A 19,026-nucleotide genomic window follows, 5' to 3' on the forward strand; every position below is an offset into this window, starting at 1 on the left:
ACGAATGATGTGGAATCAGCTGCTGGTCTAGTCCCTAAATGATGTTGAAAGGAAAATTCTTCATCTGGGCTTTACACTCTGATTAATGAGGCAAAACTCAGGACAAAGAGAATAAAAAAGGGTTTATTATAAGCACATCAAGGTAGCAACATATTGATGGAATGATTTCAAGGTGTGCCCAGCTTTTATCGGGAACTTTAAAGACAATTCCAATAGGTCCACCTGAGCAAAAGAGGCTGGGTCCTTGCATCTCAGCTCCTTCTGAAGGTAGCAAGTGGGTGACAATTTGCAGGTAAGGGTACCTATGTCACAGGTGGGGTGCCTGACAAATAGCAGGTAATATAAAAACAGTACTCTGGGTGATGCCTCCTCCAATGCTGATTGAGAAGCAGGGCTAGGAACAATGGGAAACTGAGTCAATATAACTTTTAATAATGGGTTGCTCATTGGATCCTCATAATAACCTGTGAAATAGGCACTGGAGATGCTATGATCTTGTGAGGTCCAGGTCCCTGGCGTTCCATTACCTCACTGTCCCCGAAAACTACTTGGCCACTCCTAGATCCCTCCCATAGTCTTTCTGTATATAAGGTCCATCTTGTCTCTGTTAAGGTGTTCAGATTCTTACAATTTAGCCACGGCTCAGATTCTTACAATCTAGTCAATAGCTCACTAATATTCAGACACCTTAAGACTCTGCCCAATATGACAGACGTTCTAATAAACTTCGTCCTTGGCTAAAAGAAGGCTTGGGTCGAATTCTTTTGGGCAGGACCTGCATGTTGTGACTTTGGGGCCCCAGCACCCCTAAACCCCTAAACCTCAACATTTGGAGATCATATAATCCCACATGCTCATTTTACAGATGAGGAAACTGAGTTCTAGAGAGGCCAAGTGCTTCAGGTTTAAATTCTGAAAGTGCCCCCCACTACCCTCTTGTGAGGGTGTCCGCAGTGAATTAGACAATGTGACATCTGGTTTCAGCCTGGTATGCTCACAGCCTCAGGTGTCTGAGTACTGGTAAGTGTCCAGTTTTCCGAAGTGTCCAGAGAAAACACCTCAAGAGTGTAATTGTATACATATACATATATATATGATATATACATAAAAAAATGTGTGTGTGTGTCTGTTCTTTCTTCATTTCACGTAAATCTGCAGACCCAGTTCTAGTTGGAGTTGCGAAAGAAATTGGGGGAGGAAGAAGAGGGAGAAAAGGAAACCGAAATCTGGGGTGGGGTGATGTTGAGGTTTAGAGTTGGGAGAGCTGGTTCAGTTATGAAAAAATTCACTTAGACCTTCTCTGTAGCCATTGGGAGCTTTATTTTGTCAAAGTGCACGGGCCTGAGTTTAGCAAAGAGCTAAACAAAGGGCATCGATATAGGAAGGGACCCAGACTTATATAGACAGAAAGCTATACAGCCTGTAGGATAATGGTATATTTTTAGGAAATGGTTGTCAAGATAAGAAAAATTGTCATGACACAGGATGAGGAAGATGGATGACAGAATATGGGACTCAGGATAAGGAAGATGGGAAATTTAATGACTCAGGATGAGGGAGACAAGAAAGTTTTGTGGTCCAGGATGGGGGGGGGTTGTATGGTATCTCAAGATAGGGGAAAGAGGCTCCAGGATGCCCTCAAGTCCAGGAGGGGCCTCACAAGGTGCTGGAAAAACAACCGTTAATTAAAATTTGTTTCTTTAAAAAGCTTTTAGCTTTTAGGGCACTGTATGTCTTCTGCTTCATTGAGGGGAAGCTGATCCTTTGGTATTCTCACTGTCAGCTTTAACTCTGTGGGCCCTGGGCAGAGAGGACTCTGGGAGCTTCGGATTTGGCAGGAGCTAGGCTGTTTCCTGCCAAAGCAGAATCCTTAGATGGGGAGCTGCTTAAAAGAGCAGCAGTGTCGGAGCTGGACTCCCTGCCCTGCTATCATGGTCTGGGAGATTTGTTGGGTCTGAGATGCAGAGCTAGGCCAGGGACAGAGTTGTGTAACATTGATGTGGAAATTAACAAGGAAACTGAAGGGAGGGAGACAAGGTGGTTACAATGTACTTCAGATTCAAACTTTGTTTCCTGGGTGGGGTTAGTTTCCTGGGGGACTGCTCAGTAAATATTATTCCATTGAACTTGAAGCTGCACAGATGAAGAAACTGCACAGATTACAGGCTTCTAGAAGGGAGGGGCTCTAGCCCCTTGGCAGGCCCTCAGATTAGAGGTGGGCTGGGTTTGAGGACAATGGAGACCTGGGTTGGAATTCCTGCCCCTGACCCCTAAGAGTGAGTCGGTAACTGTGAGATATTAACTTAATCGCCCAGACTGCACCTGTTTTCCTCACTGTAAAATGGAGACAATAGAAGAGATGGGGATCTAGAGGAAAGACCACAGGCTCTGGAGTCAGATGACCTGGCTTTAAATCTTGGCTCTGTTGCTGTCTGTCTGACCATGGACAAGACATTTCAGCTCCTTTGGCCTCCGTTTCCCCATCTGTAAAATGAGGGGGTTCCCGGATTGGCTCACCTATGAGGACCCTTCCCATGCTAGATCTGGGATCCAATATTGGTTAGTGAACTGTGACTATTATAAAGGACCATAAATGTTTCCTTGTATGGTTCAAATTGAGAATTATTTAATTCCTGTGAAAGCTCTCAAAGGTTTCTGCCTGGGGAAATTAGACCACACCCTGCCAGCAGCAGACCAGATTCCTTAGGTCTTTTTTTTTTCCAGCCAAAGATGAGGTTTATTAAAACATCTGTCATATTGGGCAGACTGTGAGCTATTGGCTGGATTATAAGAATCTGAGCACCTTAATAGAGACAAGATGGACCTTACATACAGAAAGACTGTGAGAGAGATCTAGGAGTGACCAAGTAGTCTGTTGGGACTTTGGGGTAATAGAATGCCAGGGACCTGGACCAGTGGGCCAAGGGAGAATGGAGCCTAGCTAGCATTAAGGGTGAGAAGTGGCAGGGGGCCATAGGGAGGTAAGACAATGGAGGGCTAGGCTAAATTATGGGTAACAGAGAATTGGGAGATTGGGCATAGTCGCAATGAAAGGCCAGTTAATGGGATTATAGCCTCAGACCAATGCCAGAGATTTGGCCAAGTGGGAAAGTCCAGGGTTTTTCCTTTCTGGGGTCCAGATCCCAACCCCATGTTCCCCCCTCAAACAACTGGGACTCCAATTCTTTGGAGGTAAGGGATGAAGGTCTTGGCTTCTAAAACTGCTTCCTGTTGGCAAGGAGCACATAGCTGTCCCTGCCTCGAGGGGGTCCCAAAGAGGTGGTTGGCTGGAACCGAGCACAAGCTGCATCCAGGGAACGATGGGGGGACCTTGGCTGGTACCCACTTTTGCTACCAACTGTAGGTGAATGACTTGTAGTATGGAATACACAAATCTGACAGAAAAGACTGCAGGGCCCACATATGATAGGATAAAACATCCTTAGCTGTGTTTGGATTTAGATAATTCAGTTTTGCAACCATGCAGTATCAAATCCACCTTATAGCCAGACTGGGGAATAGCCGGGTGGGTAACATTCGTTTTCACAGAAACATAATGGGGAAACTGAACCAGGAGGATCCCATCTTAGACTGAGGCTAAAACTGTCCTCTCAGCTTTTCCCAATGTTGACTTCCCACCAGTATCACATTCTCCAAGTAGCTTGTGGCATTTCTCTCAGATGGCGGATTATTGATTATTGATGGATTATGATCCATCAGACAACTCAAAATAAAATCTTATGAGTTTTTACCTCACACAGCAAGTTTCACTAATAACAGTTTAGGAAAAACTTTTCCAGGATTTACATCTCAAGTTTAAATTTGTGTAAAAAGCCAATCATTGGAGATTATTTCTATATACTTGCAAATTCTCAGCAAGTCGTAACCCAAACAAGCTTTTTGGCATGTTTACACATTAAAACAATAACCAACAATAGTCAAATTATTTCAACGGTAACCAAATTATAAAAAGATGCTTGACATAACTGATACAGAAAGTTCACCAATTTGAAACTTGAAACAAACCCATTACCAATCAGGTGACTTCAGTTTTGTTAAATGCATTTCCAAGTTACTTTACACAGAGAGTCAACATCTCATCATTAACAGTTAAAACTACAACTTTAAAATGAGTGTGCTTAACCAAGTTCAGAGGCCAGCTTCTTTACCTTGAGCGGGCTGTGCTGAACCTGGGTGATGCCTCCAGGCAAAGGCTGCCCCAGAGCCCAAGGCCATTGCCAGGGGGGCCTGCGCTGTAGCTGCTGCCCCTCCCCCCCCCTTCCTTTCCCCAGGTGGGGGAGGGCGAAATCAAAGGTGAGGGGGAAAGGATGAAACTCTCTTCTTCTATGAGAGGGGTTAACAGATACCTATTTATCCAAGTGCACAGCAAATAAAAAATCAGTCAGTCAATAAACATTTATTAAATGCCCATTATGTTCCAGGTGTTGTACTAAATACTGAGGATATAATTTTTTATTTTTTAAAAAGAAAAATGATCTCTGCCTTCAAGAAGTTTACACTCTGATGGGGAAAGACAAGTCACAAAAGGAGCTGAAAAGTGAGGGGGGAGGGCACCAGGGAAGGTACCTGATGTGGGGGCATGGTGGAAGTCAGAAGTCCTAAAGTAGTGCAGCCGGATAAGAAATGAGGAAATTGGGGGCAGCTAGGTGACATAGTGGATAGAGCACTGGCCCTGGATTCAGGAGGACCTGAGTTCAAATCCAGCCTCCGACACATAACACTTACTAGCTGTGTGACCTTGGGCAAGTCACTTAGCCCCATTGCCTAGTTTAAAAAAAAAAAAAAGAAATGAGGAAATGTTCTGAGCTGAGCTCCTTCCTTAAATACAATTTTGGAGTTCAGCCAGGTGAGAAATCAGAGAAGTTCCATAGATTAGAATATGCCAGAAAATACATCACAGTGAATGAGCTCCTTAGATGGAAGAAAGGTGAGGTCTCACTCAAATGAGAGCAGCCCTCATTCTGCTCAAGGGGAAATTCCCTGAAATCTCCAGGAAAGCAAGCTGGAAATCAGGAACACATTGAGGGGTCAGCTTTCCCTCCTTGTGTATAAGAAAGACTTTCTCTTTCTCCTTGTTGGAGTCTGTACTGAAAAGAATCTCAAAATAAGAATGAAAACTATCTCTTCTCTCCAAAGTTCTTTCCCCAACTCTGCACCTCATTCACATATGCAGCATCATGTTAACATTCTTTCCACCAATTAGGAGAGTCTCATGCAATATATTCTAAGCTTGTCTGGACACTGGGGTTATATTCCATTACATTCCCAAACTCTAATTTGTTTGTTTGTGCAAAACCTTTTGAATTTTATATAATCCAAATTGTCCATTTTATTTTCTGTGGTCCTCCCTGTTCCTTGTTTGGTTAGGACCTGTTCCTCAATTTCTTCCTTGTTTCTCTAATTTATGATGTTACCCTTTTTCGTCCAAGTCATGTATACATTTGGTGCTTATCTTGGCACAGAATGTGAGATTTGGGTCTAAACCTAGTTTTTGCCAGGCTGCTTTCCAATTTTCCCAGAAGCTGTTGGTCCACTACCCAAATAGCTGGAGTTCTTGAACACATTGAACTTGAATACTGAACACTATCCTACTGAACTTATTTGCTTCTATATGTTCTGTGTCCAATCTTTCCCATTGATTGAGCTCTATTTTTTAACCAGAACTAAATAATTTTGATAGTTATTACTTTGTGGCTTGAAATTTGGTAATGCTGGGTTCCTTTCCTTGTTTTTTTTTTTTTTTATGAGGCAATCAGAGTTAAGTGACTTGCCTAGGGTCACACAGCTAGTAAGTGTCATGTGTCTGAGGTAGAATTTGATCTCAGGTCCTCCTGACTCCAAGGCCAGAGCTCTATCCATTGTGCCACCTAGCTGCCCCTGGGCTCCTTTCCTTCCTACTTTTTTTCATTATTCCCCTTGAGATTCCTCACCTTTCTTTCTACAGATAAATTTTGTCATTATTTCTTTCTAGCTCTATTAAAAATCCTTTGATAGGTTTGACTGGTAAGGCATCAAATACACAAAATAATTTGGACAGTTTTGTAATTTTTATTATATTGGCATAATTTACCTATGAGCAATCATTATTTTTCCAACTATTTGGAGCTCTCAGTTTCTGTATTCATATAGTTCCCATGTGGATTCAGATAGACTTCTAAGTAATGTATTCTATAGGTATTAGGAATGAAATTTCTTTTTCTGTATCTTGCTTGGTTTTCTTGGTACTATACATACATGCTGATGATTTACGTAGATTTATTTTACATTCTACAGCTGCTGAATTCATGAATTGTTTAAATTATTTTTTAGTTGACTCTTTAGGGGTCTCTAGATAGTCCGTATCATCTGCAAAAGAAATGATTTTGTTTCTTTTTTACTTTTTTATTTCCTCAATTTCTTTTTCTTTGTCTTATTGCTATCTCTATATTTTTAGCACTATGTTAAATGGTAGTGGTTTTTATCATGAATATTTTTATTGTAGCTTTGTTGAAATCATGATTGCTACCCTTACTTTTTTGAGTTAATCTGAACATAATGGATTCTGCTCCAATCCTGTTGTTTTAACTCCGTGTGACTGTTTAGATTTCAAATATGTTTTTTGTAAGCAACATATTGGAGGCAGCTAGGTGGCACACTGGTCCTGGAATCAGGAAGACTCCTCCTCCCGAGTTCAGATCTAGCCTCCAAGACTTACTATCTGTGTGACTCTGGGCAAGTCACTTAACCTTGTTTGCCTCAGTTCCTCATCTATAAAATAAGATGGAGGAGGAAATAGCAAAACACTCTAGGATCTTTGCTAAGAAAACTCCAAATGTGAGTCAGACACCACTGAGATGACTGAACAACAACAACAACGACATAACATATCATTGGATCCTGTTTCCAAATCCATTCTGCTATTCTCTTCAATTTTGTGGGTGAATTCACACCATTCATGTGTATGGTTATGATTGTTAATTGTGTATTTACCACCATCCTGTCCTCTTGTACTTTCTTCTCTCTTTCCCCTCTATTTATAAAAAAAAAATTAGGAGGTGAAAGAGCAGTTTGTGAACTATAAATGATGCAGTCTGTTTCTCTTCCTCTTCCTCCCTTTACCCCACCCCCAATAATTTTTTTCTCTTTTCTTTCAGCCCCAAAGTTTTGCTTATGACTACTCCCTCACCAAACCTCCCTTTCCCCTTAAATCTCTTTCTCCCTTTTTCATGTCCCTACCTATTTCCCTGTTGAATTTAATATATTTCCACACCACACTTTTTGTGTGTCCCTATGTGTTTGTGTATATATTTAAGGGTGTGTGTGTGTGTGTGTGTGTGTGTGTGTGTATGTGAGAGAGAGAGAGACAGAGAGACAGAGAGACAGAGAGACAGAGGGAGAGAGAGAGAGAGAGAAAGAGAGAGGGAGAGAGAGAGAGAGTTTTAAACTTTCCCTGGTCCATTTCCCTGGTTCTTTTGTACTTTTAGACAGATATGTCTTAATGGTTTTTCTCTTGTTCTTATTGACATTGTCCTTGGTTGCTGTATTTTATGTATTTCTGTTGTTTAGGTTATTTGAAAAGCAAATTATTTAGGTCTGGTTTTCTTTGCAGGAATACTTCACATACCTCTTTTTGTTGAATGTCCATTTTTTTTTCAATAATAGGTTTAGATTTGCAGGGTATGTTACCTTGGGTTGCATCTTGAGTCCTTTTCTTTTTGAATCACATCATTCTATCCATGTCTTTTCCTTTATGTTTGAAGGACTTTCTTCTGGTTGCTTGTGGGATTTGTGGCTTGTCATTGGAATCAGTAAATTGAAAGGCTGTGTATCTTAGAGTTTGCAGCATAGGCTTTCTTCTTTCTGGAGATAATCTGTGGATTGTCTTGACTGGCACTTTATTCAGGGGATCTGGGCAGTTTTCTTGTAATAGTTCTTGTATTACAGGGTTCAGATTTTTTAATGTGTTCTTCTGGGAGCCCTATCATCCTTAAGTTATCTCCAGACATCCTGTCTTCAAGATCGGTGTGATTTGCTTGCATGGACATTATCTTTCATTTTAATGTCATTGCTTTTTGTTTCTCTTCTGTGTATTTGCATTCCCAAGCAGTTCGTTTTTCCTTTTGTATCTTTGGTGAGGTTACTGAGGGAGGGTGGCAGGTGGAGAGAATGGGAGTGATAATGGGAAGCAAGGAGTGGTCCAACCCCCCTGCTATGACCAGTGACTTGAGGAGTAAGAGTGAGAGTGGCATTAACGCCAAGTCTTCGGGAGAGCCAGAAGATGGAGAACTGAGAAAGGAAAAAAAGCTGAGGAAAACAAGTTTATTTATAATAGAGTAGATATTCCAGAGGGTACAATGGAAGGGGTAGCTAAATCTGGACTGAGACACTGGGGGAATAGGGTTGAGAGGGATGGGATTAAAAGAACAGGTAGTGGGTGATGTTGAGATAAAAATGATCCAAGGGTCCATTGATTAGATATTGCTGTCAATTACTGAATCGATAATGCAGAGATAGTCACTGCAGTTTTATTACATGAATCTCACTGAACATTGAGTCAGTGAGGCTAGAACATGACACTGAGCAATTTGTTTGTTTTTTTGGTGAGGCACTTGGGTCACCTTGCCCAGGGTCACACAGCTAGTGAGTGGTAGGTGTCTGAGGTCGGATTTGAACTCAGGTCCTCCTGACTCCAGGGACGGTGCTCTATCCACTGTGCCACCTAGCTGCCCCGAATCTGAGCAATCTTACGGAGGATGTGAAGACATAAATAGGATGGGTACAGTGGAATTTTATAGAAAGCAGAATCAGGAGGGAAGGGCTTATACATCAAGAAACAATTTACAAGAAAAGGAGAGGACAAAGATGTGTGCATCAAGGGGCAGGAGCTGGGAAAGTTCTTCGAGCACTAGACAAAGCCCTGGTGTGAAGACAGAAGCTGGGACTCAGGTGGCTTGAATCCTGTAGGGTTGGTAAAGGGCCCCTTGGGAAGGGTATGCCTTGAAGAGAGTAAAGGCAGGTTTTTGTTGTTGTTGTTCAGTTATTGTTATTATTTTTTTTAAGGTAATTGGGGTTAAGTGACTTGACCAGGGTCACACAGCTAGCAAGTGTCAAGTGTTTGGTCCGAGGCTGGATTTGAACTCAGGTCCTCCTGACTTCAGGGCTGGTGCTGTATCCACTGCGCCACCTAGCTGCCCCCTGTTCAGTTATTTTTAGTTGTGTCTGACTCTTCCTGCCCTCATTCGGGATTTTCTTGGCAACGATACTGGAGTGATTTGCCATTTCCTTCTCCAGCTCATTTTACAGATGACAAAAGTGAGACAAACAGGGTTAAGCGACTTGTCCAGAGTCACACAGCTAGTAAGTGTCTGAGGCTGGATTTGAACCTATGAAGATGAGTCTTCTTGACTCCAGGCCAGCACCATATGCACTCTGGCACCATCTAGCTGCCTGAAGGTAGGTAATGCAGATTTGAGGCTCCCTGGAAAGCCTCCGGAGTGAAAACAAAGGTCAGAAGGTGGGTGGGTAGCTCCTGAGCTGTCCCTGGGAAGTCTCTGATAGGAAGAGGCAAGGGCCAGCCTGGGAGGCCTTGTGTAAAGACAGAGGCCAGAGTGGTGAGGGTCAGAAAGGAAAAGCCAGGAGACAAGCCGTTTTGTGTGCTACAGAGTGATCCTGAAGGGACCCAGGACATGAAGGCTCATACTCTAGAACTCGCAGTTCCCCCCCTCGCAGGGTCCCAAACACGTAGAATTTTCTCCTTGATGTGCTTGTTTGTTAATTTTCTACAAGTCTGCCCATTCTCCCCCATGAACCCTGTCGGTATCTGTGGGAGAATATGAACCAAAGTTACTTGCAGCCTGTGATACTTGATTTATTTATTTTATTTTATTTTATTTTGGTGAGGCAATCGGGGTTAAGTGACTTGCCCAAGGTCACACAGCTAGTAAGTGTCAAGTGTCTGAGGTGATATTTGATTTATTACCAAGTTTGTGTTATGTTGGATAATTGTGATGTTATGTTTATTCTTACTTTTAATGTTTAATTTTAATGTAACTTCATGTACATTTATCTTTTTAGTGTTTATTCTTTTAATGTTTAACTAAATGTTTGAACCAATATTTAATTAAATTTTTTTTATGCTGAAGAGCCAACGGTGGTGACTGAATGGTAAACGGTAAATGGAAGCACCCTGGCGGAAGCCAGGAGCAGGTATGTGCTCCAACAGGAGGATTAGCCGAGGATCCTCAGTTTGCTTCTGCACGTTGGGGCGGCTTCTTTGAGATGCTGAGCCCCAGACTGAGGGAAGGTCGGGTAACCGAGAAGTGCAGGGAGTGAGAGCGAACGGTCAGCTGGCCAGCCTTTCCATTTGGAGGCTACACAAGGACGTTGTGGTCATAAGGAATCACTACAAAGAGAAAAGCTGTCTTTGTCTGTGTTCCTAACTAGGGAGGGTAGCTCTTCATTTAATCCTGCTCCTTTTTTCTGTCTTTCTTTTAGTAGCTCTGAAGCCTTCTAGAAAGACACACTTGTCCTTTTTTCAGCATTATCTGTGCCTGTGTGTATCAGTGGTGGTGGTTTGCACGGGGGTGTGCGTGTGTATACTAATGTGGGGAGGGTGTGTGTGCATTGCAGGAGAATAATGGTGATCATGGTGAGCAGTGGGGGCTGGGGAGAGCAGAGCACCAGGAGCTGGGCTGGAGGAACCGTTTCAATTGGTAGCTGGTTTCAGTTTCCTTTTCCCTGGATTGGAACGGAATGCAGAGTTTCATTTTTCTGTTTCCCTTTCCTTTGGTGGAGACAAGGAAACCAAAGTATCCCTGTTACATAATATCGACTCTTTAAATTCAAGAGCCAGGAGGCTGAGAGACAGATCTCACTGAAGGTGTGGTGCCAGGCGGAGGGGAATTCTCCAGTCAGATCTGATCAAGTCTGTTTTTGCCTTGCAGACATGAGGTAAAGCTCTCTTGATTTCTCTGTAAGACTGTTACTTGGAAATTTAAAGCTCACATTTCCCTTTTTCCCTTAGACTCTGGATTTGGACTGAGGAGATCAGGGTTACAATTCTAGCTTTGCTGCAGTGGAACCATTTTGGGCAAATCTCTTACTTTCTCCAGGCCTCAGTTTCTTCATCTGTAAAATGAGGATAATGATGCTAGAAGTGCTTTCTTTCCCAGGGTTGTTGTGAGAAAAGTATTTAGTCAGTTTTAAAGAGTGATAGAAATATGATTCATGCTCCCCTGTTACCCAAGTGTCTCTGTTTCCTAATTTGTCAAGTTGATGGAGATATCTCTTCAAGTCCTTGCAAGCCCTGCATGTCACTTGAGACAGTTTAATTTAGATTTGAATATTTATGTGAATTTTAATGTTACAGCTCTGACTTCAGCTCTCTGTAAAATAAGGTATAACAGAAAGGAAACGAGTTTGGAATCAGACAAGCGTTCAAACGATCGCAATCACCCTGGGGAGATGTGTGCCTTCGGAAAGTCTCCCCATCTTGATTCAATTGCTTTTGTCCTGGGTAAAAAATCATTTATTGATAGCTCTCCTTCTACCCCCAATGGCAGAGAGAGAGAGAGAGAGAGAGAGGGAGGGAGGGAGAGAAAGAGAGTGTATCAAGTGCTGATCATTGGGGGTGATGGTGAGAGTTCATGGAAAAGTTTGGAAAGGGAGATTGGGACCAGCTTTCAGGTTCTGAATGGCAGGGAGAGGAATTTGCATCCTTTAGGTAATGGGGAGCCATGGATGGCTCTCAAGAAATGGAATGATCTCAAAAGAGCTGGAAGAGACATTAAAAGTCATTCATTCCAACCTCCTCATTTTACAGATGAGGAAACTGAGGCACAGAGAGGCTCAATGATTTGCAGAGGGTCACATAGCTAGTAAATACTGTTGTTGTTCATCCTTGGTTCTCAAAGACGACCAGTGATGTCACGAGGGTGATGTCTTGACTTGTGCATAAATTGGATTTAAGTGAGGCAGAGCTGCACAAAGTCATCAGCCTCACTCTCTTCTGCAGAACAGAGATATCCAGTGGCAGGACAGAAGTCAAGACCACTGGTGATACCGTCACAAAAATATCAATCTGGGGGGAAAGACCCTTGAAGTTTCTGGCCGGAACAGAAAACAATTGCTATTTACACTATTCTAAGCCACCTAAACCTAAACCAAGAGCCTCAGAGGCTTGGGCTGGGGGCTACAGTTGGCCATTGTGCCAAGTGCTGGATACACAAAGAAAGGTGAAAAATGGTCTCCGATCCCAAGGAGGTCACTGCCCTGCAGGAGAGGCAACATGCAAACAGCTCTGTATAACGTGGCATAGATAGGAGGAAGAAAGAAGGTCCTCATATGGGCTGGGATCAGGAAAGACTTTTGGCAGCAGGTGAGATTTTAGATGGGACTTGAAGAAAGCCAGGAGGTGGAGATGGGGAGAGAGAGAATTCCAGCCATGGAGACACCATTAGATTGTAAGCCCCTTTGGGGCAAGGACTATCTTTTGCCTCTTTTTGTATCCCCAGCACTCAGCTCAGTGCCTGGCACATAGTAGGTACTTAATAAGTGTTGATTGATTGATTGATGAGCGATAAAAATGCCCAGAGTAGAATATGGAGCATCTTGTGTGAGCAGGAAGGAGGCCAGAGTCACAGGATTGAAGACAGAAGAGGTTGAAGGTTAAAGAGAAGGGATGACTGAGGTTGCTGTCTGCTGGAGGCCAGGAGGGACGGGACCAGGGGCCACCTCGTTGTCAGGGACTGTGGGAATGGAAGAGGGAGTAGAGGGAGGGAGTAGAGGGATGGTGTCAAGGGGGTTGAAATGTGTGGAAAGCACTTTGCAAACCTGACCAGGCTTTATAAATGTCAGCAATTAGCATGTGTCCTTGGGTAAATCCTTCCCCTCTGTCGGCCTCAGTTTTCTCCTCCATAAAATGAAGAGGTGCACCAAGGCGGTGATCGAGGTCACATCCAGGTCTCGATCTATGATCCTTTAGGTCAGGGGTCCACAGGCCCCCAAGGGCCATGGGTAGATTTCAAGTGGTCTGTGAATTTGGACTGGGATGTCTCTATGTCTGTATCTATATCCATATCTATCTTTATTGCATTCACCTCTGGTCTCCTTTGTAATTCTATGTATTTTATTTTATGCACTTAGAAACCTTATTTGGAAAAGGGTCTCAGGGGATTCAGCAGGCTGCAAAAGGGGCATAGGACACAGAAAAGATTGAGAAGCCCTCTTTTGGATTCATTGGCACAGGAAATGCTCACCAATGAGTGGCAGTTAGCTGGTAAAGGTCCAAAGCTGGACACAAACCCAGGTCTTCCAGAGTCCGGCTCCAACACTCAACCCACTGGACCTTTCTTCCTCTTGAGGAGAGCCTCCTTTTCTCCTTTGACTAGGTTACCTAGTGACTAGAGAAATGCCCTTGGAGTCAGGGAGACCTGAGTTCAAAATCTGTGTCGGAAACTTATTGGCTCCCTCAGCCCCAGTTTCCTCATTTGGAAAAAAGAGGTCAATAATAGCGTTTACCGTGAGAATCAAATGAGCTTGCATTCAGAGTGCTCTACAAATGGTACTTCTTACTATTCTTATTAATTACTATTATTCTTATGTTTGTTGTTACCATTATTGTTACTATTCTTGTTCTTATCACTATTCTAGAAAAGAAGTTAGTGGGTGGGGGCGACGGGAGGCGAGGCTTGGCGAGCCAGGGCTGACTGCCGGTTTTCTCTGTGAGCTCTAACCCACTTTTTTCCAACCCCTGCAGCGAGGTGACCCGAGAGTCGCTGAAAGCAGCCCTGAAGCAGCTGAGCTGTCACTTTACGTGGAATTTATTTAAGGATGAGAATAGCATCGAGAACCTGGAGGGGAAGATTGTAGACAGCATTGGGTTTCTCTGCCCTCAGTCCAAAGCGTCAGGACACAACCTCCTGGCCTACCTGAAACATCTGCAGGGTCGCGACGAGGAAGCCCTGCGCTGCCTCCAGCAAGCCGAGGAGCTGACCCAGCAGGAGCACCCTGGCCAGGCTGAAGTCAGGAACCTGGTCACTTGGGGCAACTATGCCTGGCTGTACTACTACATGGGCCGGCTGGAGGAGTCCCGTACCTACCTGGACAAGGTCACGCAGACGTGCAGGAAGTTTGCAAGCCCGTACAGGATCGACTGCCCAGAGATGGACTGTGAGGAAGGCTGGGCCAGGCTCAAGGGCGGCAATCGCTACGCAGAACGGTCCAAGGCCTGTTTTGAGAGGGCTCTGGAGAAGGAGCCCCTCTGCCTGGAGCTTCGTGTGGGCCTGGCCATCGCCACCTGTGGTCAGGATGAGGTCAGTAGATCATGGAGGCACCAACCTCTTGACCTCCTGAGGCAGACCCTTGAGCTGGATCCTGATAACAATTACCTCAAGGTGCTCCTGGCCTTGAAACTCCAGAAAATGAACGACATAGCCACAGGAGAAAAGTTAGTGGAAGAAGCCTTGGAAAAAACCCAGTCACCAGAGGTCTTCCGGCTGGCTGCCAAATTTTACCGGAGCCAAGGTTTCCTGGAAAAAGCCCTCAGCCTGTTTGAGAAGGCTTTGGAGTTTCAGCCTGCCACGAGCTCACTCTACCACCAGATCGGATGCTGCTGTCGAAGCCTGGCCAGCCAGCTCCTTCACAGGGACAAGATGGAGGAGCTCCGGGACCCTGGGACCCGAGAGAAGGTGAAGCAGCTGCAGAGCCGTGCCGCTGAGTATATGGAAAAAGCCCTGGAGAAGAACGGCTGCTACCCTAATATGTACTTAGACCTTGCCTCCATGTACACAGTGCTAGGCCACCACAGTAAGGCGGAAGACATCTACCAAAAAATACTGGTAATGGAGCAGCTCACGGACAATGAGAAGCAGCAGATGCACCAGCGTTATGGGAACTTCCAGGACTATTTCCGGGGCCAGAGAGACATTGCCATTCACCATTATTTAGAAGGTGTGAAAATAGGGGGAAAATCTGCTGAGTATGAGAAAATGAAGTCCAGACTGCAAGAATTAGCAGTCCACCAGGGATCCCAAAAGTCACCCTCCTTGCAGGGCTGGAGGCTGCTGGGGTTCCTGGCCAAGATGAATGGAGATGAGTCACTGGCCATTGAGTACTATGAGAAGGCTCTGGGCATCCTGTTCAAACATTCCAGCTCAGGCATTGCAAGCCTCTTCCCCTCTCCTTCCTCTCCAGAGGCAGAGAGAGAGGAGGGCCCAGGAAGGGTCCTGTTCCAAGGGCGCAGTGATGGTGCCGCTTCTGTGCTCAATGGGGAGAGCAAAACCAGGCAAGAAAGACAGGAGATGCCTACGAAGATGAATGGGTGTCCGGGGAGAGCCAGCCCACCCTTCCTAGGGTCTCAGAACAGGGTCGCTTTTGCGTACAATTGCAGTGAAGAATAGCGAATAAGAACTGGTGGCCTAGAATGACCAGAGAGATAGTGGTGTTGGAGACGTTGACTGTGATGCACAAGATGGCTCGACCGGGAAGCTGGTGCTTCCCCGGCAGCCTCCTCTGATCCAAGCGACAGGCCTGTCATTTTTTAGATGTTATGGGCAAAAGGACCTGTAGCCAACTGAGGACATTGACTTTGACCCAAGAGCTACCGATTTCTTCTTTGTCTTCTCTGATCCCACACCGATAGCATCATTTCACGGCTCAGAGTCCATTAGGGGCTCCACATTGCCCCCCAGTAATGTCTAAACTTAGCTCAGCATTTGAGGAACTTCCCGTCTGGTTGTAATTTACTCCTCTGGACCCTTCACAGCACCTTCCCCCAGGAGTCCTCCAGACTACATCTGAAATGGCCTCAGCATGCTGATTCTGCTCATCTTTGAGCCCTTGCTCGTGAGATTTCCTAGACCAGACGTCGGGTCACCTGCTCCCCTTTCCATTTCCAGCTATGGAAATCCCACCCACCCTTCAATAGGCCATTCAAATGGATCATTTCATGTCATTATCTCCTACAGCTGGAAATAGCTCCTCTCCCCTAAGTCTCGGACAGCCCTTATCTGCAGCTCTTTCATTCATGTTGTACGATCAGTGTTGTTCATCTATAGTTCACCTCCCCTCCTGTTCCCCTTCTGACGTTGTAATATGCAGTCCTTAGGACAGTGCCTGGCGCACAGTAGATGATTAATAAATTAATACATTTAGAACAGGGATGTGTTTTGGTCATCTCGTCATCTAACACATGGCAGGCTATATTTTGATAACTGTATTTCCATTTAATTGTTTCTTTTGTAATCTGATGTATTTTATTTTGTGCATTTAAGCATCTTATTCAGAGCAACCTACACTAGAATGCCTAAAGGCATTCCCAAGGGAGACAGAAAAGGTCAAGAACAAGCCTTATCCTTGGCTCTTACCACTGTTATCACCAAGACAAAGCAGATGGAGCTGTCCTTCTCTCATGTACATGCTTCCTGCCCTGTTTCTGCCTGCTCCCTTGATCACCCTGACATCTTTAACCCTCAATGCTGGCTGTTCTCCACCCCTTTCATGACGTCTCCTTGACCTCCATAGTCCCTTTCATATCCCTTCCCAAACAGGGTGGCTGGGAGAGAGTTCAGCCCAATTTGCTCTGGGTCCTATGTCCCCCTAAAGGTGTCTCTGTTCTTGAAAGAAGGCAGCTCAAACTGGCAGCAAAGCTTCAGACCCATTCCAGGACACATTTGGTCAGGCAGTTTTGGGGGCTATTACATTAAAGGGGAGTCTCTGAAGTGGGTAAACCACTTAAAGATCATTGAACAGAATTGACCAATAGTTCAGAAGACTTAGAGTTGGGAGGGATTTCCTTGGAGAAGTCACTTACTCTGGGCCTCTGTGCCGGTCGCGCCGTGTACTCTCCTCCTATAAGGAGCAGGCTGCCAGGGTCATACTTACCAGTCTTTGGTGCCCACCCGGATAAACACAGAGATGAGCCGATCAGGAGGTGCAAACACTCGAGCTTTATTCAGAGGCCATCACAGCAAGGCCAAGCAGGAAAGCCGGAGCAAGAGAGCAGGAGCAAGAGAGAGCGAGCTCCGACCCCTACCGCCCCTATATACCTTCCTAGCCCCTCCTCCTCAGCCTGCCTACTAGTCATTGATTCTAGGATCAGATACTGGAAGGGGATGTCTGGGGTTAGCACTGCACCAAGGGAGAGGATGTGACACAGGAGGCTAGGACTGGATACAGGAAGGAGACGTCTGGGGTTAGCACTGCACCTAGGGAGAGGACGTGACGCAGGAGGCTAGGACTGGATACAGGAAGGAGACGTCTGGGGTTAGCACTGCACCTAGGGAGAGGATGTGACAAAGGAAGCTCGTTCTCTGCCGTCCCACTCCCACGTGGCACAGCCCCCTGCCTCAGGAGCGCATGCTCCGGCTACTTCCCCATATCCTGTTCCTACCCCAGTTCATCACAACTCCACATGGCACAGACCCTGCCTCGGGAGCGTGAGCTCTGGTTCCTTCCTAATATCTTGTCCCTGCCCCAACTTGCCACAACTCCCACGTGGCACGTAGCCAACATCAGACAATCCCTCACAGGCCTCAGTTTCCACATTTTAAAAATGGGAACGTTGCACTAGATGACCATGGAGTACCTTCTGATTTTAAATCTGACCCTACTTGACTGATTCCACTTTACCAGTGAGAAGACTGAGGTCCAGAGAGAGAGAAAGCGTATCATCCAATGTCACAAAATGAATGAAGATCAGAGCTGGGGCCCATACCCAGACTTTCTCACTCCCGGTGTCTTCTGCTCTTGACCTCTCCCCACTTCTTACTAGGACCTAGCTTGGCCAAAAAAAACCGAAACAAAACAAAATATCCCTAACCAAAACCCAAAAGGAGATGGGCTATTTCAGGGGAAAGGAGGAACAGTCATAAATGATAAAAGAAGCCTCACTTCCTCATGGTCGTGGCCTCCTTCTCCAAAGATGTCTGAGAGGGCAGTTAGTTCTTTGTGTCAAATGCTCTTGAGGGCCACAGTGACAGAAATTCCTTGGAGTGGCTCAGGGCTAGCGGTGGGCATCTGAGCAGATCTGATCACCTCTTCCATCTCTATATCCTGAATCCCACCCCACCCCAAACCACCAGATGGTGGCGATGACCCTCCCTCCCAAGAGGCAACCCGGCTCTGCTCAAGCACACTGGCCAGTCTTGGTCACGGGGGGATGAAACCAATGCGGAAGTGGTAGGCTGTGGGAGAGAAGCGTTGGAGAGGCTGTAGGGTGGTGGTGGGGCCTTAACTGGGCTCTTTTGTTATAGTGGAGGCAGTGATGTCTGTGAAATGACTGGGGTAAGAAGCAAGAAAACCGGTTGGTTTTAAAAAGTTGATTTAAAAAAAACGATGAAGAAGAAAGACTATCGGAGGATGGGTGGCCTTCACACCCACTAGGTGGCAATGTTGGACCACAGGTTGTGACCTTCAGGCTCCAGGCAGAGAAGCACCTCCCTCCTAGGCCTTGAAGACCAGACATGGCAGGCTGAGGTTTACAAAAAAGGCTGCCTGGTCTGTATTGAACTTGAAGAAAGTTTTCTTTCCAGCTTTTGTTTTGATATCACAGTCATTTCTAGGTATAATCCCACCCCTGGTCCCCACTTGAAGAATTCCTTGTAACAAAGAAAGTCAGCCAAGCTAAATCAGTCCATAAAATGGCTGCTTCTGATAGTATATGTCGTATCCCACACCAGTAGTGCCCCACTCCCAAAAATTGTACCAGGGAAAGACATTTTTAGTTATGACTCTGCCTACTGCAAGTACTAATGGGGTTAAATGAGAGAAGGAAGCATTCCCCTGGCTCTGATTCATTCTCACCTCCTTTTTTCATTCAACTTTCTTCTTCTTTTTGTTTTTCCTCACTCTACTTTCCTTACTCTTACCTTTCTCTTTCTTCCCTCCCTCCATCTCTTTTTCTCCTTCCTTCCTTCCTTCCTTCCTCCCTCCCTCCATCTCTTTTTCTCCTTCCTTCCTTCCTCCCTTCCTTCCTTCCTTCCTTCCTTCCTTCCTTCCTTCCTTCCTTCCTTCCTTCCTTCCTTCCTT

At 45.2% G+C, this 19,026-nt stretch overlaps 1 protein-coding gene across 1 annotated transcript; it reads left to right on the top strand.

The window, feature by feature from the left end:
* Positions 1-10,817: 10,817 nt before the first annotated feature.
* LOC114038574 (interferon-induced protein with tetratricopeptide repeats 3-like) lies at positions 10,818-16,158 on the top strand. The gene is made up of 2 exons (XM_027855888.1): positions 10,818-10,950; positions 13,757-16,158. The coding sequence occupies exons 1-2, from the start codon at positions 10,946-10,948 to the stop codon at positions 15,396-15,398; spliced, it is 1,647 nt and encodes a 548-aa protein (XP_027711689.1). The 5' UTR covers positions 10,818-10,945; the 3' UTR covers positions 15,399-16,158.
* The last annotated feature ends 2,868 nt before the right edge of the window (positions 16,159-19,026 follow it).

The sequence above is a fragment of the Vombatus ursinus genome, unplaced genomic scaffold, assembly GCF_900497805.2.
Source record: "Vombatus ursinus unplaced genomic scaffold, bare-nosed wombat genome assembly UNPS02011353.1, whole genome shotgun sequence".
NCBI classification, from domain to species: domain Eukaryota; kingdom Metazoa; phylum Chordata; class Mammalia; order Diprotodontia; family Vombatidae; genus Vombatus; species Vombatus ursinus.